At 44.2% G+C, this 20,940-nt stretch overlaps 4 protein-coding genes across 4 annotated transcripts; 2 read left to right on the top strand and 2 right to left on the bottom strand.

Annotated features, from left to right (window-relative positions):
* Window positions 1-322: 322 nt before the first annotated feature.
* EAF02_008852 (uncharacterized protein) lies at window positions 323-2,216 on the bottom strand. The gene is made up of 6 exons (XM_038904900.1): window positions 1,791-2,216; window positions 1,674-1,715; window positions 1,517-1,622; window positions 799-1,456; window positions 698-747; window positions 323-640 (listed from the first exon to the last, which is right to left on the bottom strand). The coding sequence occupies exons 1-6, from the start codon at window positions 1,956-1,958 to the stop codon at window positions 618-620; spliced, it is 1,047 nt and encodes a 348-aa protein (XP_038755310.1). The 5' UTR covers window positions 1,959-2,216; the 3' UTR covers window positions 323-617.
* A 361-nt stretch (window positions 2,217-2,577) lies between these two features.
* On the bottom strand, window positions 2,578-4,757 carry EAF02_008853 (uncharacterized protein; the record flags this gene model as incomplete). Its single annotated transcript, XM_038904901.1, has 4 exons — window positions 2,578-2,926; window positions 2,977-3,890; window positions 3,942-4,505; window positions 4,581-4,757. 4 exons carry the CDS (start codon window positions 4,755-4,757, stop codon window positions 2,578-2,580), a joined length of 2,004 nt encoding a protein of 667 aa, XP_038755311.1.
* Window positions 4,758-5,350: 593 nt separating this feature from the next.
* On the top strand, window positions 5,351-6,031 carry EAF02_008854 (uncharacterized protein; the record flags this gene model as incomplete). The annotated part of the gene is made up of 4 exons (XM_038904902.1): window positions 5,351-5,411; window positions 5,470-5,715; window positions 5,769-5,869; window positions 5,921-6,031. The coding sequence occupies 4 exons, from the start codon at window positions 5,351-5,353 to the stop codon at window positions 6,029-6,031; spliced, it is 519 nt and encodes a 172-aa protein (XP_038755312.1).
* Window positions 6,032-7,145: 1,114 nt separating this feature from the next.
* EAF02_008855 (uncharacterized protein) lies at window positions 7,146-20,599 on the top strand (the record flags this gene model as incomplete). Its single annotated transcript, XM_038904903.1, has 5 exons — window positions 7,146-7,475; window positions 7,755-8,073; window positions 8,145-8,760; window positions 8,804-19,769; window positions 19,818-20,599. The coding sequence occupies 5 exons, from the start codon at window positions 7,146-7,148 to the stop codon at window positions 20,277-20,279; spliced, it is 12,693 nt and encodes a 4,230-aa protein (XP_038755313.1). The 3' UTR covers window positions 20,280-20,599.
* Window positions 20,600-20,940: the final 341 nt, after the last annotated feature.

Consider the following 20,940-nt stretch of genomic DNA (forward strand, 5'->3'; position numbering starts at 1 on the left):
CGACAATAACTTTTTGAGGATATACTATAAGAGAAAGGACTAGGTAGATTCATGCGTACAGTCGATTTTCTGAGCATATATACTTAATCACGTAAATTGATTTGCACGCCCAATGTTTTTAGTTATGGCCAAGCAAATTCAAACTGATGGTGAGTGCTCCACGAAATAACTGATTGTACAATAGATCTAGACAAAGCAATGTATTCCTTGATTTGTTAATGGAAGGAAACAATAGAACGCGTCGAAGATAATGATATCCTTATTATCATGATCATGATCACAAGTAAGGAAGAGGCATTCAAGTGTGTCATATCAAATTACAATAATAGGAATGTATATTCACGACGCTGGTATCCCCCTTCAAAGAAAATATCCTCAACTGCTTTTTTGCATTTTGGTATAATAAGTAGTCTAATGCAAGTCTACAAAAGTTGGATGAATTCCGGATTAGGCCACCAATGTATTATTCGTAGGCAATACCAATTAGAATGCTATTCCCAAAGGATGCCATAGAACCTCACATACAGAAAACAGAATGTTCATTGCTTCTGTCCCAATCATTGTAACGCAATATCGCATATCAAAGTGTTTCGTCTTATGTCGCTCCATCTGTATATCTAGAGGAAGTAATCGGGAGTACCTATCGCCGTTGTTAGCAAGAGATGGAACAGAGATTTGAATTTTTAGGGGTACTTACGACGTGATACCATTGGCTCTCCAGCTCTTGGGCATGGATCAAATTGTAGGCTGCATTATGTTAGAGACTGCGAGATTGAGGAGGATAAAGTTGCTACTTACAAAGTATATTTAAGGTGCTCATCAATCTCCATGATTGCTGCTTGGTTACCACATCTGTAGCAGTAATTGGGGGCTGTTTTATGGTTAGCATCCGACACCGCTGAAAGAGATAAAGGCACCATACCTGAGAAGATCGTAACTACGTTTCTATCTTGAGACCAATTGTATCCCTCCATGACCAATTGATGAGCCCTTGCGACTAAGGTCAATCCGTTATTATGGTTGAACGCCTCCGAAATATCTTGTCCGAAAGTGTAACCTGCTCCTCTAGGGGATATTCCCCATCCGCATCTATCATCTGGATCCGACCATAGCAAGTCGCACATAGGACCTTCATGTGGCACTTCTTGTATACGATCAAGAGCTCTGATGTTGTCCAACGTGTCAATGCTGGGGGAAAGACCTCCGTGGAGACAGAAGATTTGGTTGTCGATGAGGGCGGTGAGGGGAAGGTAGTCGAAGAGATCGGTAAAGTACTTCCAAACATTTGCATTTCCATATTTTCGGAGGCACTCGTCGTAAAATCCATAAACTTGAGTGATCTGGCGGGATTCGTGGTTACCACGGAGGATGGTGATTCTTTGGGGGTATCTTATTTTTAGAGCGACTAAAAGAGTGACAGTTTCGACTGAGTAATAACCTCGATCAACATAATCACCTGTGATAACGTGTCAGTAATTCCAGGAAATAACAGTACAGTAAGGGATAGGAGGCATACCCATAAATAGATAATTGGTATCTGGGTTTGGTCCACCAATTCTGAAGAGCTCCATCAGATCATGGAATTGCCCATGAATATCTCCGCAGACAGTAACAGGGCATTTCTAGATCGTTGATCAGCTCTTTGAATTCCAACACGAAAAGGGCAAGCATACCACCGGCTGTACATTCGACTCGTCTTGCAATACTTCTCGTGCCTGGTAACGCGTCCTTGATTAGCTGGCTCATACTATGCAGTTTGAGAATATGACAAGATTCGCAAACAGTAATACCTTATCGCAAAGCCTCTGAACGTCGACCTCGGCCAGTTGCTTGCACGCCATCAAGTTCTCAATCCACCCATCAAGAGTTGGTATTGAAGCAGGTTCTGCTACTGGAGATAATCCCGTGGGCTCAACCGTCCTGCCTACATCTGCCATATCTGTATCCATTGTGTTCATTCTATCGTGTGATAAATTTGATGGTTTGTTGTTAATTTGGTTGTCGATATTGAATTGCTCAAGCTTGGTGACGACAAGCGCGCGGGTTGGTCGTCAAAAGGGCTATTTAAGTTTGTTGTTCTTTCGGGAAGCGGTCCGCGCAACTTCAACTAGTATCTTATGTTGAGAATCGCAAAAGCAATTTTATCATAAGATTTCAGGGCGTTCGTCGTGCAGAAATGTTTGTGGAGGGGCTTTCAGGTTGTCGAAGCGGTGCGCAGATTATTTGAAAGGAACAGCTCCTCGCTTAATAAGCAGATTTCAAGATCGCAATGAAGAGGATTTGGCATTTATATTTGGAAGAGGCAAGAGAGCATGCGTCAATGCAGATGTCATATTTATTAGCTTTATTTTCTCAACTTTGTTTATCAATGAATTACGGAAGCAAGATTAAGTATTCGCAACAGCGAAAGGGATGTGAATGTCTTATTAAATTCATAAATACAATGACTAAATTGCTGTAGGAGTGTAGATAGACACCTACGTTGATAGTATTTCTTGAACATTCTCTAAAGATATCTTTGGTCGAGTTTTAAAGTTGGTTTAGATATGTATACCAGTTTGCCCATTCGATACAGCATTACGCCAAGCCTAACCCTACGCCTTTGGGTCCGTTGAGAACATCTATCGGGGTTGAACCAATGAGACTGCTAAAGTCTAGAGCAACTTCGGAGAGCATCTTTGCATGCTCTCTTGCCTGATCCATACAATCCGTCCATACTTGACCATTCTTCTCGGTACTGCTAAGCTGTCGTGCAAGAATAACATTGAACGCATCGACCTGCTCTTTGGCCCATTTGACACATGCGCTCATAAGAGGCTGTGGAAAGCAGGCTTGAAAGGTTGACACAGTATTCCGTATTATTGTGAAGTACACGAATGATACCTCCCAGATATATTGGTGAAGATTACCTTCGAATATACACTGTCTTTTATAAAAATTAGTGAAGTCGATTAAATAAAAGTCATTGAATCATACCTTGATCTCTTATGAATGATATCCCCCCGAGCTTCAAGATACGCTTCTCTTGCCCGATCCTCGAAGCCAAGACTTGTTAACCAGCTGATATTGCGTCTAACTTTTTTTGGTTCATTATGTGTATCAACAAGTTCACGGGTGATTAGTTCTGCAAGTCTGGTGGCTCTTTCATCCGCTTTAAAACTGATGAAATCTTGGGCGACGATATTGCTCTTAAGACCCTTGGCTAAGGAATTTAGTTTTGCAACTCGTTGGACTGCCATGTCAAAATGCTGCAGTGCGATTTCGATATCCAACTCATCAACCTGACTTTCCACCCACCGCAGATTTTGCTGCTTGCCATCAACTTCGATAAGCATATCTTTGATGTCCGAAAGAGTCTCGAGTAAATCTGTCTTTTTTAACAATCCCGGGTCACGAGAAGCAAAGTAGTTAATCGTTTCTTTGGCCTTGTTGCTCGTTTCCATTTCCGATCGGAGGCCTTTGTGAAGCTCTTCTACTGCCTTTCGAAAGTTCATCATAAGAGAGGACTTTTCTGTGTCACCTGGTTTTTCCGTACGATATGTAAAAGATTCTTGACCTACACCTCTGATCATGATCGCATCGGCCAGCTTATTACGCACACTAGTCCCTTCACTCGTCCCTGCAAGGTCAACAATTTCAATGTCTAAAAGTGGCCAGCATCTGTCTGCCACTAACTTCGATGGCGCTTGTCGTTGATCGGCGCCCTCGACTTTTCGCTTTTTTCTCGATGCAACTAGAAGATGATCATTCAACAGCACAATCTGCATGGCTCTTCGAGATTTCCAAGTAGCGTTATCAAGCTCTATCCAAAGCCCGGCATTTTTTACCACGTGACGACCAGGGGCTGCTGGTAGAAATTTTTGGGAGCCCTCAATGGTCTTCCATAAAGCCTAGCAAAATTAGTACTTCTACCAATTAACACTTGAAAAGCGTGGACCTACTTGAAGCTGCGAGTTCCACATGGCAGTTCGGTCTGCCACAGAACTTCGCTTGTCCCTTTTGCTCAAAGTTGGTGGAAAGCCGTCAAAATCAGTCGACGAGGATGATGGACCTTGTGAAGAGGTAGTTCTGAGCGCAGTGGTATTGGTTTTGAGTTCCGCCATGAGATTTCGGAGTGCGCGCATCTCCCCTTTGAGCTTTTCTGCCTCCTTACTAATCTTGATGAACTGCGTTCGATTTTGATACACATTTTGTTGTAAATCCGTAGAAGTACGATTCTTCATCTTCCTCAGATTGGTTTGGTAGTCCTCAATATCTTGTTCCGATGCATCACTTAGTAGTCCCGCTACGTACACATCTGGCCTCAAATTGGGATCGCGCAGAGCTCTCTGGTCTACTACCAAGCCAGGTCCTCTTGCCGGCGAGGGACCTCGTGAACGGTCAGTTGCTGGGGCATACTGAGCTGGTAGATTGGGAACAGACGGGAGAGGAGGAGCGGAAGGGTCGAAGTCAGAGGGAAGATTATTAAATCGAGTAGAGTATCGTCGTTTCACTAGATCAGATGTCTATGACGTCTATTAGCAGCCATACCAAAAATAAAAAGACCTTTCTAACAGAACTCAAGATAAACCTTGACATACCTTTCCGCCAGGCTGAGGACGTTGCGTGGGCGGGGCATTAAAGGATGGCTGCCCAGCACTTCGTGAAGCATCCCCTCCTGTTTGTGGAATTGGACCAGATATCTGTTTGGGAGCACTTATTGCTGGACGACCCTTCCTCTTGGTCCTTAGAGACACGCCTTTCCTTTCGTCCGACATGATATTGTAGTTACTGCGCAAGGAAGAGCAAAGAAATGAGGGTTAAGTTGATGAGTAAGAGGAGGTTATGTATCGAAAGGGACGTGTTTTAAGGTTCAGGTTGGTCCATAGACATATATCCCAGAGTAGGAGTAACCGAAAGGAGCAAGCGCTCCCGCAGACCTATGTTTGTCTGTACCTAATTTGGTCAATTGGTCAATTGGACTTGAAAAGAAGAAAGTCAATGGAATGATGTTTCCAATTATCATGTAATAAGATGTAATGAATGATTCAATTGAATTGTGAAGCCAATGACTACCGTAGGTAAAAGGATTATGACGACGAACTAGCTACCCGTATTGAGTGCCAATCAATCAATCTGACAAGGACGCGGCGATTGTCCTTTCAAAATATTTGGTGGGTGGATTTAGATTGGTCCGAGAGCCGCTGGACCTAAAATTCCCAAAATTTATCGATAGCTTTGGCCGTAAGAAACATTTCTGAGCTTTGGAGACTTGAGATCAACCCCATCAATACCGTAGACGACCACAGCTGATAAGCTTCTTCATTTTTCTTCCCGAATCTTTCTTTAATATCGCACAAATTTCTACGAAATGGTTCAGACTTCCACAATCGTCGCTGCCAGTGTTGGCACAGTTGCTACAGGATTGGTCGGTAGGTGATTTCTATTCTCGAATAGAATTTCCAAATTTGCTCACAATTCTCATCATAGCCTACGCAATTTATTTCGACCATAAGAGACGCACCGATCCAAACTTTCGCAAACAATTGAAGAAAGAATCGAAACGACAAGCAAAAGCCGCGAAGGAGGAAGCGGAAGCTCACAATGAGAGACAAAAAGAAGTTATCAAGGCAGTGGTTGTAGAGGCCAAGGAAGATGGGTTCCCCGTAGACGTAGAGGAGAAGGAGGCATATTTCATGTCGGAAGTTGCTAGAGGAGAAGGCTTAAGCTCAGAGGGTGAGTGATCTTCACGAAGAAAGCCAGGTCTCGAATCTAACACTCGATCACAGGTGGCGACCCCATAGAAGCAGCACTTTGTTTTTACAAGGCACTCAAAGTTTATCCTCAACCAAATGATTTAATATCTATCTACGACAAGACAGTGCCAAAGGTAGCTTCTCACATCCCAATTTTATCAACCAAGAGACTGACAAAAGACTAGCCGGTCCTCGATATTCTTGCAGAAATGATTGCAGCGGATGCAGCTTTAGATGTTGGACCTTTTGGCGGCAGTGGTTCGGATAGTGGAATTCCTGGCGTTGGCCTTGATTGATTAGTTTGGCTGTTGTCTCAATATACATGTATTCTGAACCCCTCCACTCTTCCTTATCACCCAAACTTTTTACCGACTTCACGAACGGCGACTGGATAAATTCCGAAACCCCAGGGTGGACTGTATAAAAGTCCAATGTACATCAATTCGCATGCTTGGCGTCCGTAGGTTCTCGCATTACGCATCACATCTAATTTGTACATAGTATCCATACTGTCAATATGGGCCTGGTTGTTATTTGCACGTCTGCAAAAAGCCGTACGTAGGTATGTAATGCACATCAGGTCAGCCAGATTCATTGTTATACCTAGCACCGTGCAGATCGCTTGTTTTGCATTCCCCGCACTCAGTGCTCTGTAGTTTGACAAGTGCAAGATGCTGAGCATGTTATTGCGATTGAGTAAACGTTTTATGATCTGTATTGAAATTTTGTGTTGCTTTGGAAGACCTAGAGTGTCTCAAATATGAATGTGAATGTGCCAATGGATGCGGATGTCTGGATATATTTGACTGCTTGGAAAGATTTGAATATGCACTTGAGTGTGGATGTCTATTAAAAAATGGTTGTTTGAACGAATGTGAATGCTTATAAGATTACATTTCCAGCACATGGCATTTAAGTCTCAATGCGTGCTCGATCTTACTATGGAAATGTGATGTGTGAGTGTACCTTCTGTCTCCTATGTAGAAACAACACCATGTTATTCCCATTTCGGAATCGTAATAAATTCCACGAGGTATTTTCTCCGCTGTGATAAGGAGATGGATATCGAAGACAGACTACCTCTACCTAGAAGCGGGAGTTATATTAATAGGAGAGAGAGAAAGGGAAGTCAAGAATGATTGCATGACACTAGGCACTAGCGAGCGGGATGATTAGAGCGACAGGGGTTTGAAATCGCGGTCGCGACAACAAAATCAATGTAATTAAATACAGCATCGGTATTTGGGTTCTACCATCCTACCACCCACTTTCCTACCACAGAAATCAACAAAATTCACCCCCTTACAATATATTGTAAATACCTTACTTTATTAAGATCACCTTATGACATAGAAGAAATAAAATACACCGGTGATGAATACAACCCTATAAATTATCAACTTAACAGCCATGAGCTTGCTTGACTCCACCGCAAGTCCCTCCGGAAATGGAGCAAACGGGGTCGGAACGAGCGCATTTCCTTCGATAGAACCCAAGGTGCTTGTCGACTTTCTTGCATCCGTTCTTGAGATCACTCTAGGAGCAACACGAGATGACCTTGAGCACCCTGGTAGTCTTCTTTCTGAAGCCCAATACTCTGATACTGCTCAGCGATGCACCAGATTTGCATCGGAATCTCACCAAGCTGTAATATACGTACAGAAAGATGCAGTTCTACGAGAGGAAGAAGATTCCCCAGATGGATCAAGTAAGAGTCCCATTCATTTGTTTCCGAAGAATGTTTGTTAACAGAGTGCAGGTTCTATTTTGTACAACTATAGTTTGGCTTCTGACATATCCTCCTCTTCTTCCACGACCGGATCTGTCGCTTTTATGAAGGACCGCAACCTATAGACCCTGCGATACCCATATCTTCTCAAATACAACTTATTAATTTACCTGGCGCAGCGTTGCCGAATGAATCCACAAATGGCCAGGCGGGAGCTTCTATCTTACATTCATTTGTGCATCTAGCGCTGGTGCCATACTTCGATGCGTATACAAAACAACAACAGGCAGCGAGTGGGAACCGAAGTATATCAGAGCTTGAGGCCAAGACCGGTTGTTTCTGCCACCAAAAAGAAGTTAGCAGAGTTGGAGTTGGCTTTGCGACATCTTCAGGATAATGTTGATATTCCCGATTTGACACTTCAACTACACCCAATGGTGCAGCATGCACTTGATGAAGCAGTCGCTCGTAAACGCAAGCCATCTGTGGATTTCATTCCGGAGAGATTGTTGCACGACAGTGCTTTCCTCAACAACCTGCAGTCTCTAGTGAACGGATGGATCAAGTCAATACAAGCTATTACAAAGTTGTCGCGGGATCCAACAAGCGGTACTGCATCACAGGAAATTCAGTTCTGGCTCGCTATGGAGTCACACTCGAAAATATTGGTGCACAATTAGCCAGCGATGGAGTAATGCTTACTCTTGAGATATTAAGACACGCCAAACGTTTCCAGGCTACTCTCAGTTTCACATCCGATACTGGGTTGAAGGAGTCAACCGATAAAGTACAGAAGTACAATCAACTTATGCGAGATTTCCCTCTCGATGAATTGCTTTCAGCAACTTCGTTACAGAAGGTTGGCGATGCACTGGGTCTTATTTTTGGGCACTTGAACAAAAAATTGCGCATTTGTCCATACCCAGTTCGACGTGCTTTGCCACTGGTAGAAGCAATTTCTGCAGATCTTGACAATCGACTTCACGTCCTACTTCACGGTCGCTCCTTGATGCATTTGGAGTATCGAGATTTCAGAAAGTTAATGTCTGTCGCCGATTCAATTTGGGCCATTTGGGATGACAATCTAAAGGAGTTCACCAACGTTGCTCGAGAAGTCACACGTCGAAGAAACGAGAAATTCATGCCCATAAAAATCATCGGAAAGCACGCAGAGCTGCAAGCACGTCTGAAATATGTGAGCACCTTCAGAGATAACCACGAACAGCTACAGCGAACAATAATCAATGTTCTAGCACCCAAGGTTGGTGATGACGTTCAGAGGGTGGAGCCAATGGAGTTGTTTTAGTAGAAGAGATGGGCGACGTGGATGCTGTTGAAGAAATCAACAAGCTTGGGCTGCGTTGAGCAATATAGATATGCTTGATGTTTCTTCCGAGGGAACGCAATTGTGGATTCAAGCAGAGAGTACTTATAATGAACGAACATCGCGCGTTGAGAACTCAATTATTGCCCGATTGCGAGATCGATTAGCCACTGCCAAGACAGCAAGTGAGATGTTTCGAGTATTTTCTAAGTTCAATGCTCTATTTGTCCGTCCAAAAATCCGTGGAGCTATCACAGAATATCAAACGCAACTTATCGACAATGTGAAACATGATATATCCTCCCTACACGAGCGATTCAAGCAGCAATATGGCCATTCTGAAGCCCATGCAATGGCACAGCTTAGAGATCTGCCTCCTGTTTCGGGAGCGATTATTTGGGCTCGCCAAATTGAGAAACAGCTCAATGGATATATGAAAAAAGTTGAAGACGTACTTGGGACTGAATGGGCGCTTCACGCCGAGGGTCAGAAGCTTCTCAGTGATAGCAATCTTTTTCGCAATAAGTTGGATACTCGGCCGATCTTTGAGGCATGGCTTCATGATGTGCAGCGAAAGCATGTTACCATTTCTGGCAGACTTTTTAACATAAATAAGATCCGTGCAGCAAACAATGCCCTGGAATTAGCCGTCAACTTCGATCATCAAGTGATCGCGCTCTTTAAAGAGACGCGAAACTTACAATGGTTGAATTACCCTGTTCCTCATCAGATCAACAACATATCGAAGGATGCGAAGCGTGTATATCCCTACGCTGTGAGTCTCATGGAAACCGTTCGGACATTCACACAAACCAGTCGTCAAATAGCCGAAATGGCCGATGTTCAAATACTTCTAAGTGGGTACCAGCACGAAGTTCAGGCCTTGATTGCTCGTGGAGTTTCTCTGAAATGGGAGTCGTTTGTGCACTCATATGATATCCATATCAAACCCACGTATACAAAGGGTTCAATTGAACCTGCCATCGCCAATCGAACCGAGAGCAAACATGTGCAATTTGTTCGCGAGATCGCTGCCTCAGTTGCCTTATTACAAAGCAAGACAGAAACTCTCGCTTCTATCAATGCGACGATTCAGAAAACCCTAGCAGAGTTAGATAAGTGTCCTTACGAAGTAACTGCATTTCAGGCCCGTTTGGAAACGATTCAGATGGCTGTTGATCAATTGAACCTCGAGAACTATGTCAACTTGCCTTATTGGGTCAGAGAAATGAATGACCGTATTAAGGTCACTCTCCTGAGGCGTCTACAACAAGCAATCGAAGTGTGGATTGATACTTTTGAAAATGAACGATCTGACGGTGTCAACGACGACAGCCGCAGAAAGCACTTCAGTATCTTGACCGAGTCTCCGCCTGAGAATAAACCATCCATGAAGCGACTGGTACACGAGATCTCCATGCGCAACCAAGTCATCTACTTGGACCCGCCATTGGAATATGCCAGAGCTAGCTGGTTTTCCCAACTACATGAGTGGCTTGGGGTCGTTTGCCATCTTCGTAAGGTCAAGGCTTCTCGGTATGTCATGACCTTGGGAACGACTAATGATCCGGAAGAGCTATTCACGGAACTCCCACGAGATTGTGCGGATGAACTTCTGAGAGCCTACAAATGCGTTGAAGCAAAACTGCACGAGGTTAGCCTCTACGTTGACAAATGGCTACAGTTTCAATCACTATGGGATCTTCAATCTGATCTCGTGTATGAAACCTTGGGTGAACAACTCTCAAAGTGGCTCCAGCTTTTGCAAGAGATCAGGAAAACTCGCTCCACTTTCGACACAACTGAAGTGAGTCGATCCTTCGGACATCTTACCATTGACTACGATCAGGTCCAGACAAAGGTCAATGCCAAATATGATCAGTGGCAACACGAGATCTTGATCAAATTTGGAAGTCGCCTTGGAAACCGTGTTCGTGAAGTCTATGCTGAGATTGAAAAAGCACGACGTGATCTCGAAGTACAATCCTTAGAAGCATCGTCCACGGCACAAGCTGTGCAATTTATCACCATTGTACAGACCTGCAAGCGGAGGGTAAAGGCTTGGGGCCCAGAGGTAGAAACTTTCAGGCAAGGACAAACCACACTTGTTAGACAAAGATATCAATTTCCCATGGACTGGCTAGGAGTGGAGCAAATCGATTCTGAATGGACTGCTCTCAATGAAATCCTAGCTCGAAAAGCTAAAATCGTGGAAGATCAGACCGACGCATTACGTGCCAAGATTACTGCAGAGGACAGGGTAGTTGGAGAGAAAATCGCAGAGATCACTGCCCAATGGAACGAAGAAAAGCCTGTATCTGGCACTATTGCTCCAGATGTGGCATCTGCAACTCTCACTTCATTCGAAAGTCGCATCACAAAATTGCATGAGGAGTCGGAAATGGTTGCTCGCGCTAAAGAGGCTTTAGATCTTCCGGCAACTGCAGATACAGCACTTGTGGCTATTCTCGAAGAAGTCCAGGACTTCAAGTCTGTATGGGCTGCTTTGTCGACCATATGGAAAAGTCTTAATGACCTCCGCGATATGTTGTGGACAAGCGTTCAGCCCCGAAAATTAAGATCCGCTATTGATGGCCTCATTAAGATGACCAAGGAAATGCCAAGTCGAATGAGACAATATGCTGCATTTGAGCACATTCAAAATGTTCTTAGACAGTTTCTAAAAGTTAATCCTGTGGTTACAGATTTAAAATCCGAGGCTGTCAGAGACCGCCACTGGAACAAAATCTTCAAAAATTTGAAACCCGGGAAACGCTATTCGCCAATATCAATGACTCTAGGAGAAGTTTGGGATCTAAATCTTGTCTCCACCGAGAAGATAATAAGAGATATTATCGCACAGGCCCAAGGCGAAATGGCTTTGGAAGAGTTCTTGAGGCAGGTTCGCGAAGATTGGTCCAACTACTCACTAGATCTTGTGAATTATCAGAACAAGTGCCGTCTTATTCGTGGTTGGGATGACTTGTTTGCAAAATGCAGTGAAAATCTGAGCTCCTTACAAGCAATGAAGCATTCTCCTTATTACAAAGAATTCGAGGAAGAAGCTGCGTCATGGGAAGATAAACTTAATCGCGTACACGTACTTTTTGATGTATGGATTGACGTCCAACGCCAATGGGTTTACCTTGAAGGAGTTTTCACCGGAAATGCAGATATCAAACATCTCCTACCAATCGAGTCTTCAAGATTCCAGAACATCAATTCTGAATTCTTCGCAGTAATGAAAAAGGTCTACAAGCAACCGTTTGTATTGGATGTACTCAACATATCTGGTGTTCAAAAATCATTAGAACGTCTTGCAGAGCTTTTGAACAAGATCCAAAAGGCTCTTGGTGAGTACCTTGAAAGAGAGCGTGTGTCATTCCCAAGATTTTACTTCGTTGGTGACGAAGATCTGCTTGAAATCATCGGTAACAGCAACGACACATTACGAATTGCCAAGCACTTCAAGAAGATGTTTGCCGGCTTATCTGGTCTAATCATGGATGAAGAGCAAGTAATTTCAGGATTCACCTCAAAAGAGGGCGAGGAGGTCAGACTCAAGAAGGAGATATCCTTGATCAAGACTCCAAAGATCAACGACTGGTTAACTTTGCTTGAAAACAGTATGAAGTCAACTCTCGCCGAATTGCTTGCAGAGGCTGTTGAACAGTACGAGAAAATTTTCACTGCGGATGATGTAGACCAAGAAGCCCTCAATCAATACATTTCTGCATTCCCTAGTCAAATCGTTGTATTGGGCACGCAAGCTGTTTGGACTTCTTGTGTAGAAAAAGCGCTTGAAAACGAAGGCGCCGATTTGCAAAAGTTATTCGACCAGGAGGTCAAAGTACTTCGCCTTCTTGCGTCCACTGTTCTAGGTGACCTCGACCCAATTCAGAGAAAACGATGCGAGCACCTCATCACTGAGTGTGTCCACCAACGAGATGTCATTGAAAAGCTACGTAACCTCAATGCAAGTACGCCTAATCATTATATGTGGCTTCTGCAAATGAGGTATGTCTACAAGCCAGAAGGCGATTTCCTGCAACGCCTTTACATTAAAATGGCCAACGCGAAGCTCAATTACGGATTCGAGTATTTGGGTGTAGCAGAACGTCTTGTCAGAACACCATTGACGGATCGATGCTTCCTGACACTCACGCAAGCTCTTTGTCAGCGCCTAGGTGGCTCACCTTACGGTCCAGCAGGTACAGGAAAGACCGAGTCCGTGAAAGCTCTGGGTGTTCAGCTAGGTCGTTTCACCCTGGTGTTCTGTTGTGATGACACTTTCGACTTCCAGGCTATGGGGCGTATTTTCCTGGGTCTCTGTCAGGTTGGTGCTTGGGGTTGTTTTGACGAGTTCAATCGACTCGAGGAGCGTATTTTATCTGCGGTTTCTCAACAAGTTCAGAACATCCAGCTCGGTCTAAAACAAGGCGCGGAGGATGAGAAGGCACAAATTGAATTGGTTGGCAGACAACTTCACGTGAACGCCAATACCGGACTATTCATTACAATGAATCCAGGTTATGCTGGTCGATCAAACTTGCCAGATAATTTGAAGAAGTTATTCAGAAGTGTTGCTATGTCCAAGCCTGACAAAGAGCTTATCGCGGAAGTCATGTTATACTCACAAGGATTCAATCAAGCGAAACAGCTTTCTAAGCAGACTGTACCATTTTTCGATAGCTGTGCTGCGCGACTTTCCAAACAAGCTCATTATGACTTTGGGTTGCGTGCCTTGAAGAGTGTGCTTGTCAGTTCTGGTGGGCTCAAACGTGCTCGTCTAACAAATTCCGATGGTAACCTCGGGCCTGAAGAGGAGGTAGAACCACAAATTATTGTACAGAGTCTTCGAGAGACAATTGCCCCTAAATTAATCAAGAGCGACGTGGAAATCATGAGAGCCATCGAAGCAGAGTCATTCCCCGGCGTTGAATACGTTCCCGCTAGCTTAGATGACCTTCAGAATGCTATCAAGAGCCTTGCTAAAGAGAAGCATTTAGTAGTGAATGAAACCTGGATGACTAAAATTCTTCAGCTCTATCAAATTCAAGGCATCCATCATGGTGTGATGATGGTCGGAAATTCTGGTTCTGGAAAGTCAGTGGCTTGGAAGGTCCTCTTACAAGCTTTGCAGCAAGTTGAAGGAGTCGAAGGGGTGTGCCATATCATAGACTCAAAAGTCATGTCGAAGGAAGCTCTCTACGGTAACCTCGACTCAACTACTCGTGAATGGACCGATGGTCTATTCACAAGCATCCTCCGCAAGATCGTAGATAATTTGCGTGGCGAGGAGTCAAAGAGACACTGGATCGTTTTTGATGGTGATGTAGATCCTGAATGGGTTGAGAATTTGAACAGTGTTTTGGATGATAACAAACTGCTCACCCTACCTAATGGTGAACGTCTCAATCTTCCCGGAAACGTCAGAATCATGTTCGAAGTCGAAACTTTGAAGTACGCTACTCTGGCAACTGTAAGTAGATGTGGTATGGTCTGGTTTAGCGAGGACACTGTTACTCCCAACATGATGGTTACCAATTACTTAGAAAAACTGAGGTCCGAGGCTTTCGAGGATCTGGATGAAGATGCCGTTGCAACAGGACAAAGTGCCGCCCAAGCGCTGGAGATTCAATCTCACGTGGCGGACCTTCTTCAAACATTCCTCACAACAGAAGATTTCATCATCAATGCTTTGGAACGCGCCGAAGGATTCAACCACATCATGGATTACACTGTATCTCGCGTTCTCAACACACTTTTCTCTCTCTTGAACAAGGCCGTACGAGACATTATCGAGTATAATTCTCAACATGTCGACTTTCCACTTGACCCAGATCAAATCGAATCATTTATCGCCAAAAAGCTTCTTCTCGCGCTTGTTTGGTCGTTAACTGGTGATTGCCCATTGGGAGATCGTAAGAGCTTTGGAGATTGCCTCGCCGGGTTGGCAACATTTGGAAATCCAATATTGGGCGACAACTCTTCTCTCATCGATTTTGATGTGACTCTACCCCAAGCTGAATGGTCTTCATGGCAAAATCAAGTACCCACTATCGAAGTCAATACGCACTCCGTCACGCAAACTGATGTGGTTATTCCTACTCTTGATACAGTGCGTCACGAGGATGTCTTATACTCCTGGCTAGCAGAACACAAGCCCCTACTTTTGTGCGGTCCGCCTGGTTCCGGAAAAACCATGACTCTTTTCAGTGCTCTGCGTAAACTCCCTAATATGGAGGTCGTTGGACTCAATTTCTCTAGTGCAACTACTCCAGATTTGTTAATCAAGACGTTTGAGCAATACTGTGAGTACAAGAAAACTGTGAATGGAGTCATGCTCTCACCTACTCAAATTGGTCGTTGGCTTGTGCTTTTCTGCGACGAAATAAATTTGCCCGCCCCAGATAAGTATGGCACGCAGAGAGCCATCTCTTTCTTGCGTCAGCTAGTGGAGCAGAACGGATTTTGGCGCACGTCAGATAAGACCTGGGTCACGCTTGATCGCATTCAGTTTGTGGGTGCTTGTAATCCTCCAACAGATGCCGGTAGAACACCCATGGGAGATCGTTTCTTGCGGCACGCACCACTCATCATGGTTGATTATCCAGGAGAACTGTCCCTCCAACAAATTTACGGCACTTTCAATAACGCTGTTCTCAAGATTATTCCCGCTTTGAGAGGCTACTCTGAAGCATTGACAAAAGCTATGGTCCGATTTTACACCGAGTCACAGCAACGCTTTACTCCTAAAATCCAACCTCATTATGTGTACAGTCCTCGTGAGCTTACCCGTTGGGTTCGCGGCATTTACGAAGCCATACGACCACTTGAGACACTTAGTATTGAAGGTCTAGTCAGAATCTGGGCTCATGAAGCTCTGAGATTATTTCAAGACCGTCTCGTGGCTGAAGATGAACGTAAATGGACCGACGATGCTGTCCATCGCATTGCAACTGACTTCTTCCCTACTATCGATGAAGATAAAGCTCTTGGAGGACCAATTCTGTTCTCCAACTGGCTCTCGAAGAACTACGTCCCAGTCGACAGAGAGCAATTGAGAGAGTTTGTTAAGGCGCGTTTGAAGACATTCTGTGAAGAAGAGGTTGACGTCCCACTTATTTTGTTCAACGATGTTCTGGAGCATGTACTTCGTATTGATCGTGTTTTCAGACAACCACAAGGTCACTTGATTCTTATTGGAGTTAGTGGAAGTGGTAAGACAACGCTGTCTCGATTTGTTGCTTGGATGAATGGTCTCAGAGTCTTCCAAATCAAGGTTCATGGTAAATATTCCGCTGAAGACTTCGATGACGATCTACGTGATGTACTACGTCGATGTGGCTGTAAGGGAGAGAAGATATGTTTCATCATGGACGAATCAAATGTCCTCGACTCCGGCTTCTTGGAAAGAATGAACACTCTGCTAGCAAATGCTGAAGTTCCAGGTCTTTTCGAAGGCGATGAATTCGCATCGTTGATGACAGCCTGCAAAGAAGGTGCCCAGCGTCAAGGACTCCTACTGGATTCCCAAGAAGAGCTCTACAAGTGGTTCACCGGGCAAATTGTGAAGAATCTGCACGTTGTCTTCACCATGAACCCTCCTGAAGATGGCTTATCTTCTAAGGCTGCAACTAGTCCTGCTCTCTTCAATCGTTGCGTACTAAACTGGTTTGGAGATTGGTCTGACCAAGCACTATTCCAAGTAGGCACAGAACTGACTCAATCTGTTGATCTTGATCGACCAAACTTCACAGCACCAGACAGCATTCCAGTTGCATATCGAGACCTTAGCTTGCCAGCAAATCATAGAGAGACGATTATCAATTCAATGGTGTACATTCATTACTCACTACACCGATTCAATGTCAAATTATTCAAACAGCAAGGCAAAGTAACATTCCTCACACCTAGACACTTCTTAGACTTCGTGGCTCAATACGTCAAGTTGTACACGGAGAAACGAGATGATCTCGAGGAGCAGCAAAGACATCTTAATGTCGGTTTGGAAAAGCTCAGAGATACTGTCGATAAAGTGCGCGATCTTAGAGTTAGCTTGGCAGACAAGAAAGGTCAGTTGGAACGCAAAGATGCAGAAGCCAATGAGAAACTGCAGCGCATGGTAGCGGACCAGAGAGAGGCTGAGCAACGTAAAACGACTTCACTCGAAATTCAAGCTGCTCTAGAAATACAGGAAAAAGAAGTCGCTGAACGTCGTGAGGTTGTACTCAACGATTTGGCCAACGCCGAGCCTGCTGTTATCGAAGCTCAAAAGAGTGTTAGCAACATCAAGCGACAACATCTAACTGAAGTTCGCTCCATGGGTAACCCACCTCAGGGTGTCAAACTTGCTCTGGACTCAGTCTGCACTCTCCTTGGCCATAAGATCGAGAGTTGGAAGACAGTACAGGGTATCATCAGAAAAGATGACTTTATTGCCAGCATTGTCAACTATGACAACGAGAGGCAGATGACAAAGAATCTACGTGTAAAGATGCGCAACGAGTTTCTTTCAAACGATGACTTCACTTACGAAAAAGTCAACCGTGCCAGTAAAGCCTGTGGACCGCTTGTTCAATGGGTTCAGGCTCAAGTCAATTACTCTGAAATTCTTGATCGTGTAGGACCACTGAGAGAGGAGGTTGGGCTGCTCGAGGAACAAGCCCTACAAACCAAAGCTGAGGCCCAAGCCATTGAGAACACTATCAACACATTGGAACAAAGTATTGCAACTTACAAGACAGAGTATGCAGCTCTGATCAGTGAAACGCAGGCTATCAAGTCTGAGATGTCAAAGGTTCAATTCAAGGTTGATCGTAGTGTTCGGTTGCTTGACAGTCTTTCTTCTGAACGAATACGCTGGGAAGAGGGAAGCAAGTCGTTTGAGACACAAATCAGCACACTTGTGGGTGACGTCCTTGTTGCCGCTGCTTTTCTTGCATACAGTGGTCTTTATGATCAGCAATACCGAAAGAACATGATGGAAGACTGGTTACATCAACTTCATTTGTCTGGAGTCAATTACAAACAACACAACCCAGTCACTGAATATCTCTCAAGTGCCGATGAGCGACTTGGATGGCAACAAGACACTCTACCAGTGGATGACCTTTGTACCGAAAACGCTATCATATTGAAACGATTCAATAGATATCCATTGATTATTGATCCTTCTGGCCGCGCTACAGAGTTCTTACAGAAGCAGAGCAAGGACAGAAAGCTTACCGTCACTAGTTTCTTGGATGACTCTTTCACTAAACAACTAGAAAGCTCCCTTCGTTTTGGAAATCCTATTCTTATCCAAGATGCTGAATACCTGGACCCAATTCTCAATCACGTCCTCAACAAAGAGTATCAAAAGACTGGTGGGCGTGTCCTCATCCAGCTTGGAAAGCAAGAAATCGATTTCTCGCCCGCATTCAAGATTTACCTTTCCACCAGAGATCCATCTGCAACATTCGCACCGGATATTTGCAGTCGCACGACATTTGTCAATTTCACAGTCACACAGAGTAGTTTGCAAACACAGTCGCTCAATGACGTCCTCAAATCTGAACGACCTGATGTGGACGAGAGACGCTCTAATCTTATCAAGTTACAAGGCGAATTCAAGGTTCATCTTAGGCAGCTCGAGAAGCGCTTGCTGCAAGCCTTGAACGAATCACGTGGCAATATTCTTGATGATGACAACGTTATTGAAACTCTTGAGACCTTGAAGAAGGAAGCTGCAGAAATCTCCGTGAAGATGGGTAACACTGAAGGTGTAATGGCTGAGGTTGATGAGATCACACTCCAGTACAATATCATCGCACGCTCTTGCAGTGCCATTTTCGCTGTTCTTGAACAATTACACTACCTCAACCATTTCTATCAATTCTCTCTACAGTACTTCCTCGACATTTTCCACTCTGTACTAAAGGGTAATAAGCGACTAGAATCAGAGACGAACCACGATAGACGTCGGGATATTATTGTTGAAGACTTGTTTGTCACCGCCTACCAGCGTACATCCCTGGGACTACTCCAGAAAGACAAGATTACCTTAGCAATGCTTCTCGCCCAAGCAGCTCCATACAAGATGGACAAGAGTCTTATTGACGTCATTCTAGATGAGACTGTGGTTGGCACTGATTTGTCAACAGATGGTGACATGAAGAATGAAGTCATGGGCAATGCAATTAAACTTCCTGCTTTCAAGGGTAAACTTGAGGGTGTGTCTTCCGAAGCTTGGGATCGTTTCTTATCCGAGGAACTGGCAGAAAACTTCGTTCCTCAAGTCTGGGATGATAATGTTGAAAAGAGAGATCAAGAGCTTATATCCTTATTGCTTATCAAGCTTTTCCGACTTGATCGATTTGTTCCTGCCGCTGAGCGATTTGTTACTGCAGTCTTTGGTGCTGGCCTTCTCGACATCACTGAGGATCTTAAGCAAATTGTCGAGCAAGTGTCTGCAAGCCGTCCTATTGCACTTTGCTCAAGCCCTGGGTTTGATGCAAGTTACAAAGTCGAGAACCTCGTGGAGCAATCACGAGCCGCGTGTACCAACATTGCTATGGGTTCTAATGAAGGGTTAGCAACCGCTGATAAGGCTATCAGTAATGCAGCTGCCAATGGATCATGGGTCCTTGTCAAGAACGTTCATTTGGCACCAACCTGGCTACAGAGTCTGGAGAAACGTATGGATTCACTCAAACCCCATGCAAACTTTAGATTGTTCTTGTCAATGGAATCCAGTCCTAAGATTCCTGTCAATTTGTTGCGAGCATCCAGAGTGTTGATGTACGAGCAACCAGCGGGTGTCAGAGCCAACATGAAGGATTCTATGGCATCACTTTCTACCAGAGGTACAAAGACTCCTGTAGAGAGGACAAGATTGTATCTTCTCTTGTCTTTCTTGCACGCCGTCGTTCAAGAGCGTTTGAGATATGCTCCTAGTCTTGGATGGAAAGGATTCTGGGAGTTCAACGATAGTGATGTAAGTCTGCCATACCCAATTTCCTTTAACTATACTAACCTTTAATAGTATGAATGTTCTGCGTATATCATCGATACCTGGGTGGAAACAGTAGCTGCAGGACGATCTAATGTGGCCCCACAAAACCTCCCTTGGGATATGCTTCGCACACTCATCGTGGAGACATACGGTGGTAAAATTGACGACGAAGGAGATTTCGCACGTCTCACACAACTTGTCCACTCTTTCATGACTCCAGCAGCCTATGACATCGGTCATAAATTGGTCGAAGGTGTTGCAGGTGATGAATCCGAGACTGGAAACTTAGTCGTACCAAGTGGAACTACAATGAAAGATTTCACAGAATGGGTTAAGAAATTACCCGAGCGTGAACCTCCTACTTATTTGGGTCTACCGGCTAATGCGGAGAAATTGTTGTTGGTGGGACAGGGTCGTAGCATGATTCAGAACCTGGGTAAGATTACTGAAATGTTGGATGAGGGTGAACAGATCATGGCGGAAGCCGCTTGATGGGTGTCAAGGTTAATGTGATGGATGAGAAAGAATGGAGGGTGTTAGATTTCATTTGTTAAAGGATGGTCAATAAGAAGATAAGAAGATACATTGAAGGGCTTTGCGAATAAATTTTCATTTGTAAATTGTAGATTTTAGCGGAGATTCTGATATTCTATGGGTTTTTATTGTATAGCACAACATTACTTGCAGGGTGAAAGATTGAAGGAAGATATGTGGGTAGTAAAGTACTTTTGTGGTAATACTCTTCATGCTATACTCTGATGATAGATGCGTAGAACGCAATTTAGTATTCTTTGCACACCGTCGCTCTAAAGTGTAGCATTTGATACAGTGATGTGAAGAGCTGCACAGCGCAGAACTTGTATATTCGTGTTCACATCATTTCTGGCACGTGAGATTTCTCCACGTGTAACTCTACTAGATGTTGCGAATATGAGATCATTTGGAGTTGCAGAAGTGATATGAGATGAGATGAAATTGGATCTCGAGCATGTTAACTTCGGGTTGGAAAAGTAGGGGGAGTGGGGGGGGCAGTTTCTGTTATGAGAGAGAGAGTATTTATTGGTTTCCTTTCGTGGTGTGGGGGACTTGGGATCTGGAGTAAAGAGGTTTTGTGTGTGTGTACCCTATATAGGTTCTATTTTGGTTTTGGTGA

Source organism: Botrytis sinoallii, assembly GCF_014898435.1.
Source record: "Botrytis sinoallii strain Bc 23 chromosome Unknown BSIN_017, whole genome shotgun sequence".
NCBI lineage: Eukaryota > Fungi > Ascomycota > Leotiomycetes > Helotiales > Sclerotiniaceae > Botrytis > Botrytis sinoallii.